Raw genomic sequence first — 22059 nt, forward strand, 5'->3', positions numbered from 1 at the left:
GATAATGGATGGAGGGATTCATTCCTTCTCCACCAGGCTACTTGGCAGTGAGGAACATTTGGCCCTTCTGCTGGTGTTAGATTCCATCAATCCAAGCCGGTATGGCTAGTGTAGACTTCCCCTTACCTTTTAAGTACTCAATCTTGTTCTGATATTAAAGGAGAAGACTCGTAAAGGTTTTTAAAGGCTTCTCCTGCTTCCCTTTTCAGTTCCTGTTTTCTGCAACAAAGTGCTTTAAATCAGTCTTGTCACTTCCATTAGAAGCACGGGGACTTTCTTAAAGTGACCCTAGCTAGATGACCCACTTCTGTTGGGGGTGGAGCAGCAGGTGTGGCTGGGGCTTCATATGAAAATCAATAACTATTCAACAGTGAAAACAGCTGGTGCTTTATTTCTTAAGGAAGCACACAAACTGGTAAGATGTACCCGTGCCCAAGAAATTAAACACTGAGTATTCACCTGCTAAGTTCCACAGATTTATTCAGGAAGTTTTTTTTTAACAGGCCAACACAATTGATAATAAACGTCTGTCCCATTTAGCTAATAAGTTCAAAGAATCTATATTCCCTAAATGATTATGACAGCCATTTTTCAACCTAAATATTGTCTTCATGAAAACTGTTACTGACTAAAATAAGTGTGACCACAGCTGCCTATTTCTCTAAGTTAAAGTGGATGCCACACCAATTTCAAATCAGTAGGCACCAACTTATTTCAGTCCCTAATGTTCACTTTTAAGCAAGCCACATTCACCATCGCATCTGTGAAAATATGTTATTAAAATTCACTCCATTCCGCTTGCTCCAATGACCTGGTGGTGGTAATCAAAAATGTACTAGTGTCAAAGCAATAAATAAATAAACTGATGGTCACCTTTCCCATGCTCACAGATTCACCTCAAAAGTGTGCTGCGTAACAATCTCAACTAAGGGAGCCGTGGTTTCTTGAAACAAGCCAGGATAAAACCATAGTTTCATATCCAGGCAGTTCAGAAACCACAGTTTAAACAAGCTGAAGTGAGTTCAGACATAAGAGGAAGCTGTGGTGTGTTTAGAAATGGGAGCTTAAAATTCAAATCTCCTCTTTGCGGTCACACAAGGAGAGGGGAGAGAGAAGTGTGCAAACTTGAGGTTCATGTAGGCTTGTTCACATAGCAGGGAAGCCATGCTTTCCCATTAGGTCTGAACCAACCCGTAGTGTCCAGCTGGCTTTGTTTCCTACTGCAGAACAAAGATAAATATGAACTGTTCTTCAGAGGTGCAATCAGTTAATAATAGTAGTAGCAGTAATTGCTTTGGACTAATTAGATTGATTATAGTAATAGAATATGCATAATATTTTTCCCTCCAAGCTGTTATTGGAGGGTGGATAGTAGTTGTAAGAACCACGCTGTTGCACCAATTGTTAATGAAGTACAATTCTAGCAGTGGTATTTACTCTGATGTTTAAAAAATAATACAGTGGTACCTTGGGTTAAGTACTTAATTCGTTCCAGAGGTCCGTTCTTAACCTGAAACTGTTCTTAATCTGAAGCACCACTTTGGCTAATGGGGCCTCCTGCTGCCACTGCGCCACTGCTGCACGATTTCTGTTCTCATCCTGAAGCAAAATTATTAACCTGAGGTAAAATTCTGGGTTAGCAGAGTCTGTAACCTGAAGTTAACCTGAAGCATATGTAACCCAAGGTACCACTGTAATGAGAGAATGGTACAGTATCACATTTCCACTAATGTAAATGTGGAGTTTGTAGGAAAAAAAATGTCCATTTTTCCTTAAAGAATTATCAGTGCAATCAACAACCCACTGAATTAATTGGCAAAGCTCCTATTGACTATAAATTTCATATTTATTAGTAAGAATGTTCTTTATTGTGTCTGTTTTTAAAATATAGTCATATATCTTGAAAGGAGTGTTGTTTTAATTGATTGCATTGGAAATACATCAATGCAGACCACTAAAATGCAAGGTTATATTGTGCTGTACTGGAATAACCTTCTTCATCCCAGTTCTCAAGTGTAGCATCATACTATGTGGATTGCCATGGAAACTACTTGGGCTCTCAATGTCTGCTTCCTTACATAAGCATGGCAAATAGTGTGCAATAAGAAGCAATTTTAGCAACTGGACAGAGGATTGGCTTCAGACCCTTACTTCATGTACCACTGTGTAGTATGAACTAGCATTTTTTGTTACACCAATGTGCAATGGCTTTGCAATTTGCAATATCATATGCAAAAGTAGATAGAGCTTCTGTGCTTTTCAAAATTGTGTGAAGTGGAACCTTTGGCAGGCACTACTTATGTAGGAGTGAGAAAAACTGCACCTGCTAATATTCTTCCCTTTATGCAACTATTAAAGGTGCAAGAATCTTTCATCCTTTACACCACTGTGCCTTTATACTCTGGGTCCATGCTTACTCTATTTTCTCCTGGAATAGCTGCTGTTGACTATTTCACCTTTTATGGCCCATTTGATTCCCAGTGTGGCCAGTTCCTGAGTGGAAGCAAGTGGGGTTTTTTCCTTAGCAGCTTTAAGAAAGGCAGGGACTAGCAAGTTCTCTGAGCAGGTTTCAGAGTGTCCCATGAGCAGACTTGAGAGTGAAACATAAAGCAGAGATGCCATTTTACTGGTTGATCTTGGTACCAAGCACCTTCTGCTTCAGCATAATTTATTTTTTAAAATATAAAGAATTATGCTACACTTTAGAAATCACTTGCAGGGAAATAATTTTATCTAAAATTCAAAGTGAATGGAAGGTAATCTAAATCTGAATTCCAACCAAGAAGCTCAGTGATGGCCTTGACTGCATCTTTGGCAAAGTTTTTGTCATTTGAGAAATGATAGGATGCGTGTGTGACAGTGCAATGAGCTCTAACTGTGGTGGGGAACCTGTTACCCTCCCAATGTTATTTGACTCCAACTCTCTTCACCCCCAGGGCCATATTTCCCCCAACCCTGCTCTGCGCTAGTAAAAATAACTAAACTACATGTTTGTTGCCTATATTACAACATGTGGCTTTTGCTCCTATACATCTTCATCTAGGTGTGATCAGTTTAATGAAGATGGCATACATAAAATCATGCTCACTATTTTGAGACATTTTGGTTGGTAATAATAACTATTGTGGCTATTGCCATGCTGTGATTAATAATAATAATAATAATAATAGGATGTTATTTTTTTAGCCACTGGCTTTCAGTAGTATCTGAATAACCTAAACCAGTGGATCAGGTTTGTCCTTCTGTGAACTCCTCAAAAATACTATTGCATGTTTTTGAGTGGCATGTTTTTAATATGATACATTGATCATTGTATCTGAGTAAATACGAGAACTGGCACCTTTCCAAATAAGAAGTATTCAGAAGAGGATTCCTCCCTATAAGTTAGCCACAAAAAAGAGCTTTCTCTTAACAATTCTAAAAATGCTGTTTCCTGCATATGCAACAAGTTCCTTCAAAGGTCTCTTTGTTTGTTTTCAGGAAGAAACCCAAGACAGCTGAAAAACAGAAAGAGCCTGAGGAGAATGAGATTACGCAGACGGGTGCATACAGCGCCAAGTCAGGCCTTCCCTGCCTGAACTTTGAAACTGTCCCATCTTTGAGCCCAGCTCTCATCCATTCATCACATTCAGCAAGAAACCTGCACGCACACACAGGGTCACCTGATTGTGAGTACAATAGTGCAGTTGTGGGGTATCGGTGTATATACTGAAACATGTTCTCCCGGCTTTCCTAGCATCAACCCATACTGTCAAAACAAAGACCTCTTCACTCAGATTATTGGATTTTTCAGGACATATGAATTATTCATACAGACAGACTCTGATCTGTAGGAAGTAACTTTTAATGAATTCATTTTCATTCATATCCAGACCATATTATTCATTTGTTTAGCTATATGGAAGACTCAGGAGCAAGTGCTGAATATTATTGCTATTATTACACTTAATTTATTAATTGCCTTCTAAACCACTGTTTCTAAGGTGATTTACACATAAAATAATAAATCTAAAAACACCAGTGCAACAAATACATTAAAAAAACAAGATGAAAACCCTAAGAAGTGGATACTCATTGTAAAATGGTATATAATAAAAACATACAAAACACTGTTTAGCAAAGATAGGCTGAAGCCTTTTATTATTATTATTTGAGTCATATTACTTCTCACTGGCTGTTCCATAGTTGTGGAACTTCCCTAACTTTACAAACATGTAGAAAACTCAAAAGCTTTCTGATTTTGCAGATCATGAAGGAGACGGTCCCTAAACACTGTTCACTTTCATACACTAAGGACTTTGTAGATCCAGGTCACACACTGGGCCTTAGAAGAGTATAAAGATCCAGTGCAGATAGCAGACCTCAGTGCCTAGCCTAACCCAGTCAGGAATTGCCTCACAACACTTTGCACAGTCCCTACTTTATGGAATCATTTTGGCGGGAAAGAACAAAGACATTTCATAATGGCCCTACATATCTACATTATCTATCTATCTGTGGTGGTAGTGATGGTACACCCCATTTCTTCCTAATCAATTCAAAACAGCTAGCAGCATTCTTATAATCAGTGCTGTTGCTACAGTATAGCATACTCAATACATTAACTGTTTATTTCAGAAAAAGATTATTTCATAAAGTTGCAGTCCAGTGCACATCTGCTTGGGAGTAAAGCTCACTGAGCAAAGTGAGACTTACATCCAAACCTCATCTGAGCTAAAGATGTCACTCCAATCCTTTGTCCAAAACTGGATTTCCTATTCATACACTAAGATTTACTCCACTTTTTTGAACAATGGAAAACCATCATTTTGCCACCCAGAAAAAATATCATTTTCTTACGCACTAAGTAGGATAGCTATATAGTGGTACCTTGGTTTTCAAATGTAATCCGTTCCAGAAGATCGAGTTCTGAAACGTTCGAAAACCCAATAGCCGACAGCTAGGCCTCAGGATCTTGCACTCAGCGGAAGTCACGTGGCGTGTTCGACTTCTGAGGCATGTTCAAAACCTAAAGCATTTACCTACGGGTTTACGGCATTCGAAAACCGAAATGTTCATCAACAGACACATTCGAAAACCGAGGTACCACTGTATTACATAAGACCAGACATCAGTCTAAACTCCATACTAGCCCCTGAAATCACCCTTCTCCTTTAAGCAAGACCAAATACGCATCCATCCAAGACATCTGAAGGCAGTCCTGTTTAGGGAAGTTTTTAATGTTTGAAGTTATATTTTGTTTTTAATGTTCTGTTGAAAGCCACCCAGAGTGGCTGCGGAAACCCAGCCAGATGGACAGGGTAGAAATAATAAATTATTCTTCCTCTTCTTCTTCTTCTTCCCCCAAAATTCACCCTGTTCATTTGGCACAAGCAGCATGCCAATCAGATCCCCATCCAAACCTCAAACATTATGCTCATCAGGCACCCATCTGAATCCCAAACTCCAGCTTTTTCCCCATGGCCAAATGATCATCTGGGTATAAAAATTATATTTTTCTTTTGGTGAGACCAGATGCTCTTCTGAAACACATCCCCTGATGCATCTTAGCCTTATAGGAGAAGAATGCCATTAAAATTAAGGTTTGTCGTTAAGTATCATTATTTTCAAGAGTTCTCACTTACAAGACACAGGTCATTGTCATGCTGATTTGAGAGCAATAATTGCCCTTTCCTCCTCCGCTGTAACCTGCGTATGCTAGATAATATTGATAGATACACGTGGAAGACTATGTAGGTGGAAAGGACTACAGATTTGAAATGGAAGAATCCTCTGTACTGTATGCATCCCTCCCAAATGTGGTCACTCTAGGGTGGGGTGGCCAACCATTCAGATTCCTCTCCTGATGAGAGTTGCATACTAGCAGCATCTGCAGGACACCATTCTGGCTCCCCCTTCTCTAAGGATTCCACTCAAAGCATCTCTGGCTGGTTATCACTGCTATGATGTGCAAATGAAATGCTCAAGGAACTTTGCGGTGAGGTGCGGTGAAGGATTCTGCATCAAATATAGTTCTAATACATATTCAAGAACATTCCACCACAGCTTCTCAGACAACCTGCAACTTCTGCACTGCTAGATAATGCAGTTATATAGCATTATCAACATCGTTGACATGGATTGAACCTACAAAAAAGAAAAAAGAAAACAATTGCAATTTCAGTGGCATTCTTAAGTTAAAAATTAGTGCCACTGGATTTTTCAAAACTGATGGTGCCCACCTGAAACTGCACTGTGACAGAATGATTATTTTGCCATTGAAGTTATCTTAGATTTGAACTAAACAGAATATAGTCCAGCATTCCCCAAACTAAATATGATGGACCTGTTGCAAGTCTTTAGGTCCATTGTATGCTTAATTCAATGACTTCAACACAAGCTCTTTACTTTTATTTAATGATTCTCTTTTCATTTTATATTGAAGTTGAAATTACCGTGTAGCTCTAACCAGTTGCAAAAAGTCTGACATTTCTGGTCAGCTGTTTAATATACTGAAGCTTTACAAGAATTCCAGCAAAAAAGCCCTTTAGATGAATTGGACATATGTAAAAATCTCAGTTTCACTAATGATTTGGGGATGTCATAGTTTCCTTCTTCTGATGTGGTTTTAAAATGAAAATTTACAAGCAGGAAAAAAGGAAGAAGCCAGCTTCCAAAGCCAACCAGACTTTGTGGAGGCCAATAAAAAAAAATCAGGTCATTGCAATAAAAGTAAGGTTATCCATTTCTTTTTTAAGTTAGAAAACAACAACCTGTCTAAGCACAAAGGTTGGAAGTTAGCCATGTTATTGGTATTATTGTTAACTGAAATCACTTTAGCTACCATTTACCCTTTCTTCTTTCATACATTCTAACATTTTTAGGAAGCAGTGCCCACACACAAATCTGTTCACATTTTATGACCAACACAAAATTGGCTTACAGTCGTCTCTAAGAGGAAAAATAAAAAATGAGCAAGTGTGGAATTAAGGCACGCTATATGTTTTATTTTCCAGCAAACAATCTGTTTAACCTTTTCACAGAAATGAGAAAGTTAATTAGTTAGTGAGACTTGAGGTATCATCCCAATATTTGTTTACAAAACAAGTGAGGAAGCACGAAAGTGGCTTGGCATAAAGTCTGGGGATGGAATGAGCCATAGCAGTGTGATTTTCTTTTATTGCCTCACATCAGATGGCCATGGTTCTTTATGAGGCACAATAGTGTTTGAGTCCAGTGTGCGTTGCTGCTTTTGCCGCTCTAAATTCTACGAATCAACTGCAAATCCAATCTTTGTTTGCTTTAACAACTTATAGGCTGCCTTTCAACATAAAAGCTTTCCCAAGGTGACTTACGATCAGTATATTTAGCAGTGTTTCTTAAACCAAAATCCAAACATTTTAGACTAAAAGAGCAACACAGAACCATTCCTAAACCAGAATAATTTTTTAACTATTCAAAACAGAGAGCTGTGATTTTTTTTTCTTGGAGGCAAGAATTCAATCTTTTTAGACCTCGGGCTGATGGCAGGGACCAGAGTGTACGTTCCTTTGAAGAAAGGATAGGGACTTGTATGTCCCTTTATATATCAGCTGCCGTGAGATAAACCACCTACTATAAACCAATCCTCAGTTAATCATGGAATTTGCTTTGGAAGTGGAAATGGGTTCTTCCACATGTTCCAGGTGTTCATGTGGTCAAGTCCTGTGGAAGTATAGGCACACACTGTTGAGATTCTTAGCTACTTCTCAAATACCATCTCAGCCACAAACTCTTTAGGCAAGGTGGTCCATTAGTCTTAGCCTCCCATCTGTAATAATAATCCAAAATAATTATGTACATGGTTCCCCAACAGATACAGCTTGTTTCATCCAAGTACCTTATTATGTAATGCTGAGAATGCTGAACCCTGGGAAAGGTTTTTACTGGGCTCTCACCCCATAAATGCCCCCCAGCAACTGCTCATAAGACTGACAGTTTTGGAAATGACACAACTTTTATAAAATGCCTAGCCAGCCAAACTTACAATGTGCACTTGTTTGTAACAGGCTCTAAGGGGCTAACAATACTGCCATATCATACAGGGATATTGTAAGGATTAAAAAAAAATCTGTAGATGAAGTTGTTTCACATATTAAGGGCACCACATGATTGAAACCCTCACCTGCATATTTCTTTTGATGAACGGTATCATATCAATAATACCTTTCTTTGAAACCAACAATGCACCTATTCTTGTAAATTTTCAGTAACTCACCAAAGAGAAAGTACTTAGTTTGGCACAATTTTTATTATGGATTTCAAGATTCATGTGATTTTCAGTAGTGGCATGAAGAATTCATATCGGCTTGCTACTTTTATCCAAGATCGCTGTATTTTTACAGTGCATTTTATGAAACCTAGAATACAATTATCTTTTTGTTCTGGGATTCTGTATATAGTCTCCAGCAGGGACCTAATTATTGTTGCTGATTGAGATATGTTTTCAGTAGATGTCGTACTTCTTTTAAGGAGACACTTATAAAGGTAAAAACAAGAAGTCTAGGCTCAATATTTGTGTTTTGAATTATCTAGACCTGGTGGGAATATGCAGTATACCTTCCCTCCTTTTACAGTATATAGTGCAATGTTTCTACTTCATAGCCCACAAGAGGATTATAATATAAATTTAAAAGTACTTTCTTAGTGGATATTTTGACATTTTTAAGCACTGAAAATATGACTGGAACAGTGTGGTGTTAACATTTTGGAAAGCCTTTTTATAATAGAAATGCTAATATATGCATAAAAGTGGAAACCCACAACCAAATGTTTTACTTTATTCTTGGGTCCTAATATCTATTTACAGTTCCAGATAGTCTGCAGCATCAACATTAGTTGAGACTCACAAAGGTTGGGGAGGCAACATTTCCCCCACCCTCCTAAAACCTTTCCCTTTTGTGTTATATAGCACTGAAGGATTCATGTTTGTAGTAGCTGCCAGCTCTGAACCTGAGCCCTGTCCAGCACTAGATAAAGTTTCTGGAAAATGAAAAATTACAAAGGTGTCCCCCTCCTGTAACATCTCTCTGTAGCTCAAGAAAGAGAAGTGTCTATTTTGTTTTTAACTTCATGTCTCCCAACCGCTCCAGAACATTGTCAATGTCAAGGGCTTTGGTAGACCAAGTCCCTCCTTCCTTTTTGTTCCAAACTGACACTAAACTACCATCAACATTCCATGGCAGCCAGTTTCCTTCTCCTTCTCTTCTTCTTCTTCTTCTTCTTCTTCTTCTTCTTCTTCTTCTTCATCTGGCACCTCAACATCATGCAGCTGCTGAAAACCAATGAACACATTAATCCCTGTTTGTGCAGTTGACTTTTTTCAGAAGTGTTACTTTGGATAAGGATCTCTGGCCAAATAACAAACGACTGTACAGCAACATATGAATCCCCTTCCTTTGCATCTATTGCTGAATAATTTTTGTTGTTAGATTACAAGGGAAATGATACGTTGCATTCAACAGCCATTTAATGACATCACTCTGATAGCGTTACCAGTTTTAGCTCATTGCATTTCAAGTCATCATAATAGAAACTCCTTTCCTGTCACAACTAAATTGTTAATTTTATTTATACCACCTTCCACTGAAAGTCTTAAGGTGGTTTACAACAGTTTCAAGATTGGTTATGGGCTGATCTACAAAAACTAGCAACATACACCCATGCAAGTGCTTCAACACATTGGACAACCACTGTGTTTGGGGCTGGTACATTCATGACAAGTTACAGTTTACAGACTTTCCCCCCATTAGTCCATAAATTAGTTTTGTGCTGTCTGAAGTATTTCCTTTTGTCCTGAATCTCCAATCAGTTTCATTGGGTGACTTGTTTCCTGTATTATGTCATACAGTTTGGTCATGGCCACTAGCATAGATAGCTTTGAAAAACGATTAAACAAATTAGAGGAGGAAAAGAAAGAGAATTGTCTATCCACTTTCTCTACGCCATACATAATTTTATAAATCTTGTTCATTCCCCCCCCCCCCCAAGTTGTCTTTTTTTCTGAAATGAAAAAGCCCCAAGCATTCTAACCTTACTTTATAGAAGGGTTGTTCCAGTACTCTTGAATTTTTACTACTCTGGATAATTTAGTATCATCTGAAAATTTAGCCACCTCAGTGCTCACCCTAACTTCAGATCATTTGTGTAGAAGTTTTTTAAAAAAGAAAACCAGTCCCAATACAAATCTTTGGGGGATTTACTTTCTTTCATTGTGAAGACTACCCTTTTATTCCTACTCTCTGCTTCTTGTTCTTTAACTTTAATGACAATATATATTCTGATTCCATGTCTGTTAAGTTTACTCCAGAGTCTGTGATGAATGACTTTGTGAAAAGCTTTTTGAAAGTTTTAAGTATGCGGAGTGTACCAGATCACTCTATGAGCATGCTCAAAAAACTCTTTTTAACATTTGTGAACTTACCTTTGCAGAACACATGCTGGCTGTTCTTTAGCACCATTTTTTCTTTAATAATGCTTTTAACCACTTTGCCTATCTGCTATTTGTATGAGCAAGTTGCTCCACATAGGATTCATCGTGGTGCGGTCAGCAGTATAGTATCTGCTTGGCATGCAGAAGGCCACAAGTTCAATTCCCATCATCTCCACACAGGGCTGGGGATGGGAAACCCCAAAGAGCTGCTGTACGTGTACACATTATTGTTACACATCACCCCAGTCTCTGAGAAGTGAGAGAATCCAGGGTTTCTAGGCACTTACCCAGGTTCAGTTACCTTGGAACAGGGGTGGAGGAAGGGGGTGCAGTAGGTGTGGGCCGCCCCGGGTGTCACCATTGAGGGGGGTGACAAAATGCTGGGCAGCACTCACCGCGGGGCCTGCCACGCGCCCTAGCCACTCGTCTCTCCTGGAAGAGATGGGGTGGCTTGGGTGCGCACAGGCTCCGCGCTGCGCAAACGGTTGACCTGCTGCCTCTCCCACAGCTGTAGGGTGGTAGTGGGAGGAGGCAGGCAGACTGGAGGCCCCGCCCTCGCCCCTATGGGTGGCTTGCTCCACTCCTGGGCGCTCTGCCCCAGGCACCTGAGCAGCTTCCTTCCACAGTGCCTTGGAATGAAGAAGGCCAGCAGACACACTGGTATCTTTAGGATATATGGTTTTATTTACACATACATAAAACCTGGCATAAGATAGACAGGCTCACAGCACTGACACTAACAGATCTTGCTTCTTCAATCATCACAAGTTTTGATCCAGCAAAGAACAAGCATGTCTCTGTGCCTCCAGCTTTCCAGCCTGCTTCTAACTCAGCTCACACTGACTACACTCCTATTGTTCTCTCTCTCTGGAAGCTAGGTGGGGGAGGGGGAGGCACACCCATTTCCTTCCTTTTCCTCACCATCACTTAGTTGTACCTCTTGCAACCTAGCCCGTTCTTTTGGGATGCTGATGAGGACACTTAAGTGGCCAGCTAAGGCCATGGTCTCACCAAGAAAATTGTCTGACTAGTTCGGCAAACTCTCCTTCTTAGATTGTCACCTCACAGGACACCAGACTCGAAGAACTGGAAGGGACTCAGGACATTATCTAGACTGACCACTACCAAACCTACAACATTACTGGCTAAGATGAACCAATGATTTGACTTGGTATAAGGGAGCTTCCCGTGTTCCTATGCACAATCATGGTGACACTTTATCAAGCAGCAACAATTTCTTCTTCTTCTTTGGCGATCACTCGTAGCTGATAAGATTGTCTTCCATGAATGTGGTCTTAACAATGGGTCCATAAGTTACTGTGGAGGACAATTCTGGATCCGCACATCGTTCTACAGTGGGGACATAGGTTTCCAGGTGGGAGTTGATCATGTTGAGGACTTGCCAAACGTGCCTCCCTCTTAGCTTGTTTCTTCCTTTCATCCTGAGTTCGTCCATGATGCCTTTGGTGAAGGCTGTTCTCTAACTGGAGCACTTGCAGGCCTGTGTTTATACTACATTATTTTATATTTGCTTTGAGAGCGTCTTTAAACCTCTTTTGTTGTCCACCAGCATTACACTTTCCTTTCTTAAATTGGGAATAGAGTAGTTGCTTTGGAAGATGATAATCAGTTACGACCATTCCAGTGAAGTTGATGTTGAATTACATAATCTCAGTGACTGCATGTTTATGGCTAGATCATATGAATAGTGCCTCAGCCTCTGCAAGAGCACCTAAATGGTTGCATTATTTTCTGATGTTTTTCTTGCCATGAGCCAATTTCCCCCATGTTACAGAGGCCCAACTGGCCTCCTCTAGAAGTTGGACATTTAGTGTCACTGATCCCATGCTGTGGAACGCTCTTCCAGCAGACATTTGGCAAGCATCCTAGCTTTTGACTTTCAGGCTGACAGACTTATGCAGTTGCTTAAAATGTTATTGATTAGTCTGTCATTTTAAATGTTGTTCTGTACTGTTTTAAATAGTGTTTTGCATTTTATTGGATACATGTTGTTGTGTACTGTCCCAATATTTTATGAGATTGTGGGATCTAAATACTTTTATTAATGAATGAATACATAATAGAATCATTGAGTGGAAAACTAGGGTAAAAATGGAATAATAAATAAATTTAGGTAAACTACATCACTGACAAGCTCAGTAGTAGCTCTGCACACTTCTGATGTGCATCTCTCTCTCTCTCTCTCTCTCTCTGTGTGTGTGTGTGTGTGTGTTGTCATGAACTCATGCTTTTAGGAAATTCTCTTTCATCCCTTCTGACTCAGACTCTGTGTGTTGCTTATAAAAGGACAGGAATAAATAAATAAATAGAGATCATATCAACCTTTTAGCCTGGGTAGTTTTCAGCTACGAGCAAGTGCCTATTTAATGTAGTCAGGAGAGGACAATAGACAATATATAAAGCAAGGTATACATTGGATTGAAGTTTGGAATTGAAGAGAAAAATAAATATCTGTTCAATTTTTAGATTGTTTCCTGAATCTATTTAAGAATATGAAAGGCGAAATGTAACATGGTCAATTGCACATAGAGATTTTCTTATCCCTGCTAAATACAGATAGTGAAAATAGGGCTTTCTATGCATGCATATTGGTACACATGTTAAACTGTTAAACTTCCATGCAGTTGGGAACCCTGCACAATCAGATTAAATATGAAGAATCTGTGCACTTTCCACTGTGTTGTTGTTGTTGTTTAGTCGTGTCCAACTCTTTGTGACCCCATGGACCAGAGCACACCAGGCACTCCTGTCTTCCACTGCTTCCCGCCGTTTGGTCAAACTCATGCTGGTAGCTTCGAGAACACTATCCAACCTTCTCTGTCGTCCCCTTCTCCTTGTGCCCTCCATCTTTCCCAACATCAGGGTCTTTTCCAGGGTGTCTTCTCTTCTCATGAGGTGGCCAAAGTAATGGAGCCTCAGCTTCACGATCTGTCCTTCCAGTGAGCACTCAGGGCTGATTTCCTTAAGAATGAATAGGTTTGATCTTCTTGCGGTCCATGAGACTCTCAAGAGTCTCCTCCAGCACCATAATTCAAAAGCATCAATTCTTCGGCGATCAGCCTTCTTTATGATCCAGCTCTCACTTCCATACATAACTACTGGGAAAACCATAGCTTTAACTATACGGACCTTTGTCGGCAAGGTGATGTCTCTGCTTTTTAAGATGTTGTCTAGGTTTGTCTTTTAATTTTGTGACTACTGTCACCATCTGCAGTGATCATGGAGCCCAAGAAAGTAAAATCTCTCACTCCATTTCTTCCCCTTCTATTTGCCCGGAGGTGATTTGCCCGGAGTGGCCATGATCTTTGTTTTTTTGATGTTGAGCTTCAAACCATATTTTGCGCTCTCCTCTTTCACCCTCATTAAAAGGTTCTTTAATTCCTCCTCACAAAGTTGTGTCATCTGCATATCTGAGGTTGTTGATATTTCTTCCGGCAATCTTAATTCCTGCTTGGGATTCATCCAGCCCAGCCGTTCGCATGATGAATTCCGCATATAAGTTAAATAAGCAGGGAGACAATATACAGCCTTGTCGTACTCCTTTCCCAATTTTTCCCAATTTCCCAGTTTTAACTGTAGCTTCTTGTCCCACATAGAGATTTCTCAGGAGACAGATGAGGTGATCAGGCACTTCCACTGCACACACATACAAATGCAGTTCTTGCTTTAATACAGAGGCAGAGGCAGCTAATCTGATCCTATAACTTGCATGTGTTTTGTATAGCTGTGAAGCCAAGCATATCAAGGGGCTATAGTGTTGGGGTTTTGTTTGTTTGTTTGTTTGTTTGTTTGTTTGTTTACTGCAATGGATATTCCTTTAATGAATACAGAACAGGTGGCATTTACTGAACAGAAATTTATTGGACAAAAATAGATTTCTACTTGTAGGAAGTTCTGACTGCTGAATTTTTGCTTGTTGGCTGGCTGTTAAAAGCAGTCAGAAAACAGTTGCAGTCCTACATTTGCACCTTCTTCCCACATCGAAACTGCTCAGAGCTCAAACTAGATAGTAACATTCATCAGCTTTCTTTTCTTGAGAAATGCTGCCATCAGGTGGCCATTTTTATGTACACATTGAAAAAAATCAGGTGTTTTGAATTTTCCTTTAGATAACTTTATTGCTTATAATCCATCAACAGATTAACTACCACGTAAAATAAACAGTATCTTAATTCATTGAATGTGTTACTTGAAAGAATATTAGATTAAGGAATTGGCTTTAACACAGATAAATAATTTCTTTGGAATTGTTAATGGATTATTGGCAATAGTGCAATAAGATCTGAAATCATTTTACAAGGAGGAGTTCTGATTAAGTTTCTTTTCAAAACTGACACTGTTAATCATCTTTCATTTACATTATGCTTACAACTGAGCTCTAGCATTTTTTAATAATCAGATTTTACTTTTCCTGCATATTTTAAAGCTACCTAACAAGAATATTTTGGAATATGAAAATTTCTGAATACTCTTTGGTTATTGGGGTTTAGTCTAATAATTAGTCAGAATTTTACTAGAATTATACTACTTTGGTTTGCAACTGTATGCATTCTTTTAATATAAGCACAGCCCATTATGGAAATAAGTTCGGTTTAAGTCCAATTAACTGAAATCTAGTATTCTATCTGAATCTACAGCCTTAGCCACCCTTGTAAATCATAATTACTAGGCTCTGTGCAGCTCCAAGTAACATTTCATGCACACTCAAACACTACAATTAACAGTTCCACCATTCAGAATTCAGTACCTTCCTCTTCTTTTAAAGTGGTTGTGTTAGCATAAAGGATCTGACATAATCTGATGTTTCATTCCAAACAGAATGGTACATGCATATTCCTGACTATTAGTAAGTTTTAAAGGGATAACAAAAACATTTTTCAGACCCTTGCCCACAGGATAAAATCCCCTTGTCAGCCCCTGTCAGCATTCTGAAAGTATGACACATGGGCACAATCTGTGTTATATCACCCCTCCCTCCAGGCTATATGACCATTCATTGCTGGCTCGGGTAAGAATAGCCTTCGCATTTTCACACCCTTTCATTTGTGTGCCATTTCTGAATCAACCTGCTTTCACAAAAAGGAACAAACTCTTATACAGTAGTTTCTCAAGCAGAGTCCATTGGGATTTCTATGTTGATATTCACTGGGCAAAAGAGGGTCAGTTAACAAAGGCTGCTTCAACTCACAGAGACATTTCCCACTGTATTAACTTTAAAGAAAGTGGCAGGTCTGGGAACAGAATGAGACAGGAGTCCTTTCTTCTTCTTTGTTCTGAATATTCTATGCAGTGACAATTAGGTGAGTGAGTGAATTGATTTGTATATTTATCAGTTAAAGAATATTTCAGATGTATGGATTATTTATTTGGATGCCATTTTTAAATGAATGTTCTTAGTAGCCTGTGATGCACTTCTTTACATTTGGCTTTGTTTTTGTAAAAGTGTCTTTTCATTTCGCACCATTCCTGATATCGAAATTGGTGAATAATGAAGTGTTTGATTTAGTACATGTCAAAAGTAAGGCCACTCTGAGACAGGATTAAGCCCAAAAGGCTTGAAGGCCCCTGCTTATCATTGAACTGGGCTATTTAAGCCTATTTTTCACACTCATTTTTGACAAGATGGCTTTTACGAGTCATTTTCATATGGCAACCCTTTCTTCTGAATGTACCACACCTGGTGAGACATTAGATCCATGTCATCATGTATATTTCTCATGTCCTGGAGAATGATTTCTTAAACAATTCTCTATGACATGGTAAATTTCAGCTGATGAGGGTACAGTTGGAGGTAATTGCCACCATGCAACAGTAATGAATGGAAGCCAGCTGTTTTGCTAGACCAAAAGTGGTTGCAAAATCTGGTCTTCCTTTAGGAACCCCTTTTCTTCAAGGGATATTTTTTCTCTCCAACAGTCTTGCTTTTCTTTACTATTTACAAATTAATCCCTTCTCTTCCTCTTTTTCCTCTTGCAAGAGGGCAATTGGTGGTGGAGACATGGTATTAATCCCTGTCCTTTGCAAACATGGATTCAAACCCTCACTTCTGGAAGCAAAGTTGCTTAGGGTAGCAGCTTGAAATGGGCAGGGAAGGGTTTAAATATCCTCTCCCTTCTCCACTCTGCCCCTCTGAAGTGGATTTTATTCTTTGAAGGAAATAATGTTGAGGGTTTAATAGGCATATTTATGTTTCAGATGTAGTTCGACCCTATATTTCAGGAGTTGTGACTTGCATACATACTATCATCTGTTGTCTGGTTATGAATATATTGAACATATCTGGGGACTTGGGAGAAGGTGTTTGCTTTACACATAGAGAATTTGCTTATGAAACGTAAGTGGGTGGGGTTTTAAATTCTCTAGACCCCCAGAACAATTTTGCCTTTCACACTTAACGTTTTAATTGCAGGTTCTGAATAAAGGTGCATTCAGAAAGGGCACAGTAATCTTATCCCGGCAGGCAATGAATGGAGGTGGGTGGAAATTAACATAGGTTATGTTGAAAACACTGGGGTAACACTGGTGAACTAAAAACAATTGCTACATGAAGTGTGAAGTGGCTCCCAGACTTAAAGGAACTGTAACATTTCCAATGAGGTCCTGGTGGTTCTCGATAGTGTAACCCACTTGGCGGTGGGGGCAGTGAGACACTGTGAGGATTCAGAGGTTTTCTGCAGAGCCGGCTCTACTGTTACCCAACAGCCTCATGTGGCAGATGCTGGAGTGGGGATGGGAGGAGAGAAAGCGTTTGAGAGCAGAGCTAGTCTGCTCCCCTTAGGGAGAGTGGAAGATGTTGTCGCTTTACCTTTGTGGAAATCTGATTCAGCTGCCATTCCAGCCAGTTTCTGTCCAAGTCATGGGAGGGCACCATCTTGTCCTAGGCTTTGGGAAAGCCCTCAGTTTTGGTCTCTTAATTTGAGGCTGGGCTGGCCAACAGCTGTGTCGTTAGTGCCCTTCCCTTCCCCTGACAGTTAAGTACATTTTACCCCACCTCCTCACAGATGATAATGTGGGTGCCAGCTTAATCATGGTGGGTTTCAGGCACAGCAGTTGCATACAGTAGCATTTGCCAACCAGGTGCTCTCCAGATGTTTCATCTGGACTACAGCTCCCATCAGTCCCATCATCATATTTGACAGGCTCCATCAGGCCTCTTGGCTCACTCCATCAGCTCTGGTGTGAAGGCCAGCTCCATCAGACACCTGTGCCTGAACTGTAACAGCGGGTCATTATAGGAGCAACTGTTTAAGAACTGGTGCCCGAGTTTTGGTTTTGATTTTCCCGCTCCCTCCCTGTCCCTTTTCCCATGGATGTTGTGGGTTTGTTTATTGTCAGCCTGAGGGTAGGGACTGCCTTGTATGTAAGTAGCTCTGGGAGCTGCTTTGCCTGAAGAGTGAGATCCAAATCTAGTAAAAAATAAAAATAAACGCAAACCTATAACCAATTTCTTAAACAATATTGCTAGATTTTCTCCCAGACATAGTGGAGCTGTAATTCTATTGGCATAAGGCCACCCGAAGCATTCATTTATCAATAATTAAACTGCTATGTTTCTCCTGTGAGAAAGTTAAACAAACCATTACTTAAGCTGGCATTAAAATTGGTTTTAGTACTGGTAGATAGTAAATATTTTGATCTGTACATCCACAACTCAATATAGTTATGTAGACACTTCTTACTTCATCTTCCATATGTGTTTAAAGGGGAATGTGTAGGAACATTCATGTTCTCCTGTCTGTATTTCTGAAGGCACTTGGAAAGAACACTGAACTCTTCATTATTGGGAAGGCAAAATGGTTGGCATGATTACCTAATTCACTTTGTAATTAAGGAGGCTACGCACACCTCAAATCTTAGTGAACTTTTATTTTTTGCATAAGCTTCCTAATATTTTTTTAAGCTGAGCGAGAAAATTCTGAACTGAAGTTTTCCCAGACAAAAGAATTTCAACATTACACAATGGGGGAGGCGGGACATGCCTGTATCAGCATCTCATCTGCCTTTCTATTGTGCCTTTTCCATTACTGCAGGTAACATTAGTTGCAAGGGGATGACAGAGCGCATTCATAGCATCAATCTCCACAACTTCAGCAATTCTGTGCTCGAGACCCTCAACGAGCAACGCAACCGTGGCCACTTCTGTGATGTGACGGTCCGCATCCACGGGAGCATGCTGCGCGCCCACCGTTGTGTGCTGGCGGCCGGCAGTCCCTTCTTCCAGGACAAGCTGCTACTGGGCTACAGCGACATTGAAATTCCTTCTGTGGTGTCAGTCCAGTCAGTACAAAAGCTCATTGACTTCATGTACAGCGGGGTGCTACGGGTCTCACAGTCAGAGGCCTTGCAGATCCTCACAGCAGCCAGCATCCTTCAGATCAAGACTGTGATTGACGAGTGCACCCGGATTGTGTCCCAGAATGTGGGCGACATCTACCCAGTGATCCAGGATTCTGCCCAGGAGACGCCGCGAGGAACTCCTGAGTCAGCCACTTCAGGACAGAGCAGTGATACAGAGTCCGGCTACCTGCAAAGTCACTCACAGCACAGTGTAGACAGGATCTATTCAGCATTGTATGCCTGTTCTATGCAGAATGGTAGCGGAGAGCGTTCATTCTACAGTGGAGCAGTGGTCAGCCACCATGAAACAGCGCTGGGACTTTCCAGAGACCATCGTATGGAAGACCCAAGCTGGATTACACGGATCCATGAGCGCTCACAGCAGATGGAGCGGTATCTCTCCACTACTCCAGAAACTACACACTGCCGGAAGCAACCACGTCCAGTTCGGATCCAGACCCTCATGGGCAATATTCACATCAAGCAAGAGATGGAGGATGACTATGACTACTATGGACAGCAGAGGGTACAGATCCTAGAGCGAAATGAATCTGAAGAATGCACTGAGGATACTGATCAAGCAGAAGGCACTGAGAGCGAGCCCAAGGGGGAAAGCTTTGACTCAGGAGTCAGTTCCTCTATTGGCACTGAGCCTGATTCTGTTGAGCAGCAATTCATAACTGGTCTAAGCCGAGAAGGTCAGCAAGACCCTCCTCAAGCAGAACAAAATGATGCTTCTGCTGAAGGCATTCAGCAGCAGCACATAGATGCCAACTCTTCCTCACCGGAGAGAGGCAATGACATTGAAAGGGACAGCACACTGCTCACTGTAAGCAACAGTACTGAAAAGGGGACTTTGCAGCCTTCTATCACTACGACTGTTGCCCAAACATTGCCAAGCACCCAGCTCTACTTACGCCAGACAGAAACCCTCACCAGCAATCTGAGGATGCCGCTGACTCTGACCAGCAACACACAAGTCATTGGCACAGCTGGCAATACCTACCTGCCTGCACTGTTTACTACGCAGTCTGCTGGCAGTGGTCCTAAGCCTTTCCTCTTCAGCCTGCCCCAACCCTTAGGCCAACAGACACAGTTTGTGACAGTCTCCCAGCCTGGTCTGTCAACTTTTACTGCTCAACTGCCAGCCCCACAGCCCCTGGCTCCTTCTGCAGGCCACAGCACAGCAGGTGGGCAGGGTGAAAAAAAGCCTTATGAGTGCACCCTCTGCAACAAGACTTTCACCGCCAAACAGAATTATGTCAAGCACATGTTTGTACATACAGGTAAGTGGGTGGCTCTTATTTGTGAGGCTGTAGGCTCAGAGAGGAAAAACATTTATAAATATGCAGTCGGTTAGAAGAGATAGTCTTCTATTTGACACCCTCACGTTGCATTTAAGTAATAATAATAATAGTCATATGATGCTGAAAGAATTCATAATTGTCTCTTTCAACATCTTATTCTCATATATTGTAAAAGCACACCAGTTTGTTCTCAGACAACCGGAGAAAAAAATTCTTACAATTCTTCTGAAACGATATAGAAAGAGAAGGAAAGAACATTAAAAAGTCAGATAAAATAAGGCAATGAACAGGAAGGTAGGAACTCTAATGGGATGGAAGAATGGGGCAGCTTCAGAGCTGCAAAGGTGAAGACTGCTGGTTGCCCACCTATGCAATACAGCAGCACATGTTCTTGAGAACAAATGAAAATTAAATGCTAGAAACAGTAAAGTTTTGTATCATAAGCAAGTTTTATAGCTGTAAAAATCTTTGAGAACTATTCTAAAAACCCTAAATGTAGGATCTTTCATGCCAAAAACTGGTTTCATCATGAATACTGGATAAAAATTAATCCCAAAGTATACATTTTCCAATCTTTGTGGGAAGAAAATTTCAGTGACCTAGCTTGGAAAACTGATAAGTTTGAGAAGTGGGCACTAGCCTATGAAAAAGCAGGTCACCAAACATTGCCAGTTTATAAGGTGATACGGGACTCCTGCTCTTTATACTTTATTTTGCAATTTAATTTCTTGGCCAGGAAATTAATATAGTCACTTACCTGGCGAAAATTCATTGTTGAAAGCTACAAAGTGAAAAATGTAACTTTCAGTGTAAACACACTTTTAAAAGCGTGTCCTTAACCTGTAAAGAGAAGCATCATAGTCCATTTGGTTGGGAAGATAAATTATACCAAAGGGAGTTATAGCAAGGTGCAGGGGCCAGTATAGTATATTAGGAGACGGTGCCACACCTCACCAACTGTCACTGCTAACATATACCGTATTTTTTGCTCTATAAGACTCACTTTTTCCCTCCTAAAAAGTAAGGGGAAATATGTGTGCATCTTATAGAGCGAATGCAGGCTGCGCAGCTATCACAGAAGCCAGAACAGCAAGAGGGATTGCTGCTTTCACTGCGCAGTGATCCCTCTTGATGTTCTGGCTTCTGAGATTCAGAATATTTTTTTTCTTGTTTTCCTCCTCCAAAAACTAGGTGCATCTTGTGGTCTGGTGCATCTTATAGAGCGAAAAATACGGGTATGTCTCATACTTCACTATGGATGCAGCTACAGCAAAGGCATGATCCCCTAATTCCATTTTTGATGCCTTGCTATAAAGTAGCTACCAGTTGCTGCAGTGTGCTGCACAGAGTGGGTTGAACCTTTAGCATGGTGTTAACTTCGAAATGTATTAACCAGTACTTTTTTCTGGGGGGAAACAGGGGTACACATACCCCTAAACATTTTGTGCATCTAAGTTTGGCCTCATTGAGGGGCAGTATTTCAATATGAGTAGGAAAATGAGAGTACCCCCTAAACATTTTTTAAGAAAACAAAGCACTGGCATTAACAGAAAGGTTTTGTATGTTTTGAATAATATATTCCCCTTTATTAACATGATTTTAAAAAGTGTTGTAGCTGATATTCAAAATTGCTAGCTAGCTAGATAAACAGAAATCTAGTGAAGCAAAACTCCCTGGCCTGTATGTCCTGTGTTAAAATATAGCGTGCTCTAAGAAGGTTATCTAACCCAGCTATACATTAGTATCCACGGCATAACAAAACCAACAATTCTTGTAGGCTGAAACAATACTGACAAGAGAAAGCCAAGAAACCACACAAATCTTCATTTTGGCCAAGTTACTTTATATTTGTGTTCATTTTCTGTTGTTTGAGAAAATGAGTTATCACCTTCAATTGAAGTAAGAGAGAAAAAATATCACATACAATGGAAGTAGATACTGATT

The 22059-nt window shown here is 40.3% G+C and overlaps 1 protein-coding gene and 1 long non-coding RNA gene across 49 annotated transcripts in view; one reads left to right on the top strand and one right to left on the bottom strand.

Annotated features, from left to right (window-relative positions):
* Positions 1 to 22059, top strand: part of ZBTB20 (zinc finger and BTB domain containing 20) — a 500505-nt gene that overhangs the window by 451196 nt on the left and 27250 nt on the right. For all 47 annotated transcript variants that reach the window (XR_014510328.1, XR_014510329.1, XR_014510330.1 and 44 more), the window contains 2 exons: positions 3481 to 3668; positions 18502 to 20094. Coding sequence is in view for 44 of the 47 variants with exons in the window: in XM_083437066.1 (XP_083293192.1) it covers positions 3481 to 3668; positions 18502 to 20094 (1781 nt within the window). In the remaining 3 variants the exon portion in view is untranslated. The remainder of the gene's footprint in view (positions 1 to 3480; positions 3669 to 18501; positions 20095 to 22059) is intronic.
* Positions 1 to 22059, bottom strand: part of LOC310676022 — a 135995-nt gene that overhangs the window by 49060 nt on the left and 64876 nt on the right. Inside the window, exon 5 of one of the 2 annotated variants that reach the window (XR_014510362.1) lies at positions 9157 to 9292. The exons of the other annotated variant lie outside the window; for it this stretch is intronic. This is a non-coding gene — a long non-coding RNA (uncharacterized lncRNA). Of the gene's footprint in view, positions 1 to 9156; positions 9293 to 22059 lie in introns of those variants that run through there. 2 annotated transcript variants of the gene reach the window in all.

Source organism: Podarcis tiliguerta (genome assembly GCF_965153285.1).
Source record: "Podarcis tiliguerta genome assembly, chromosome: 4".
NCBI classification, from domain to species: domain Eukaryota; kingdom Metazoa; phylum Chordata; class Lepidosauria; order Squamata; family Lacertidae; genus Podarcis; species Podarcis tiliguerta.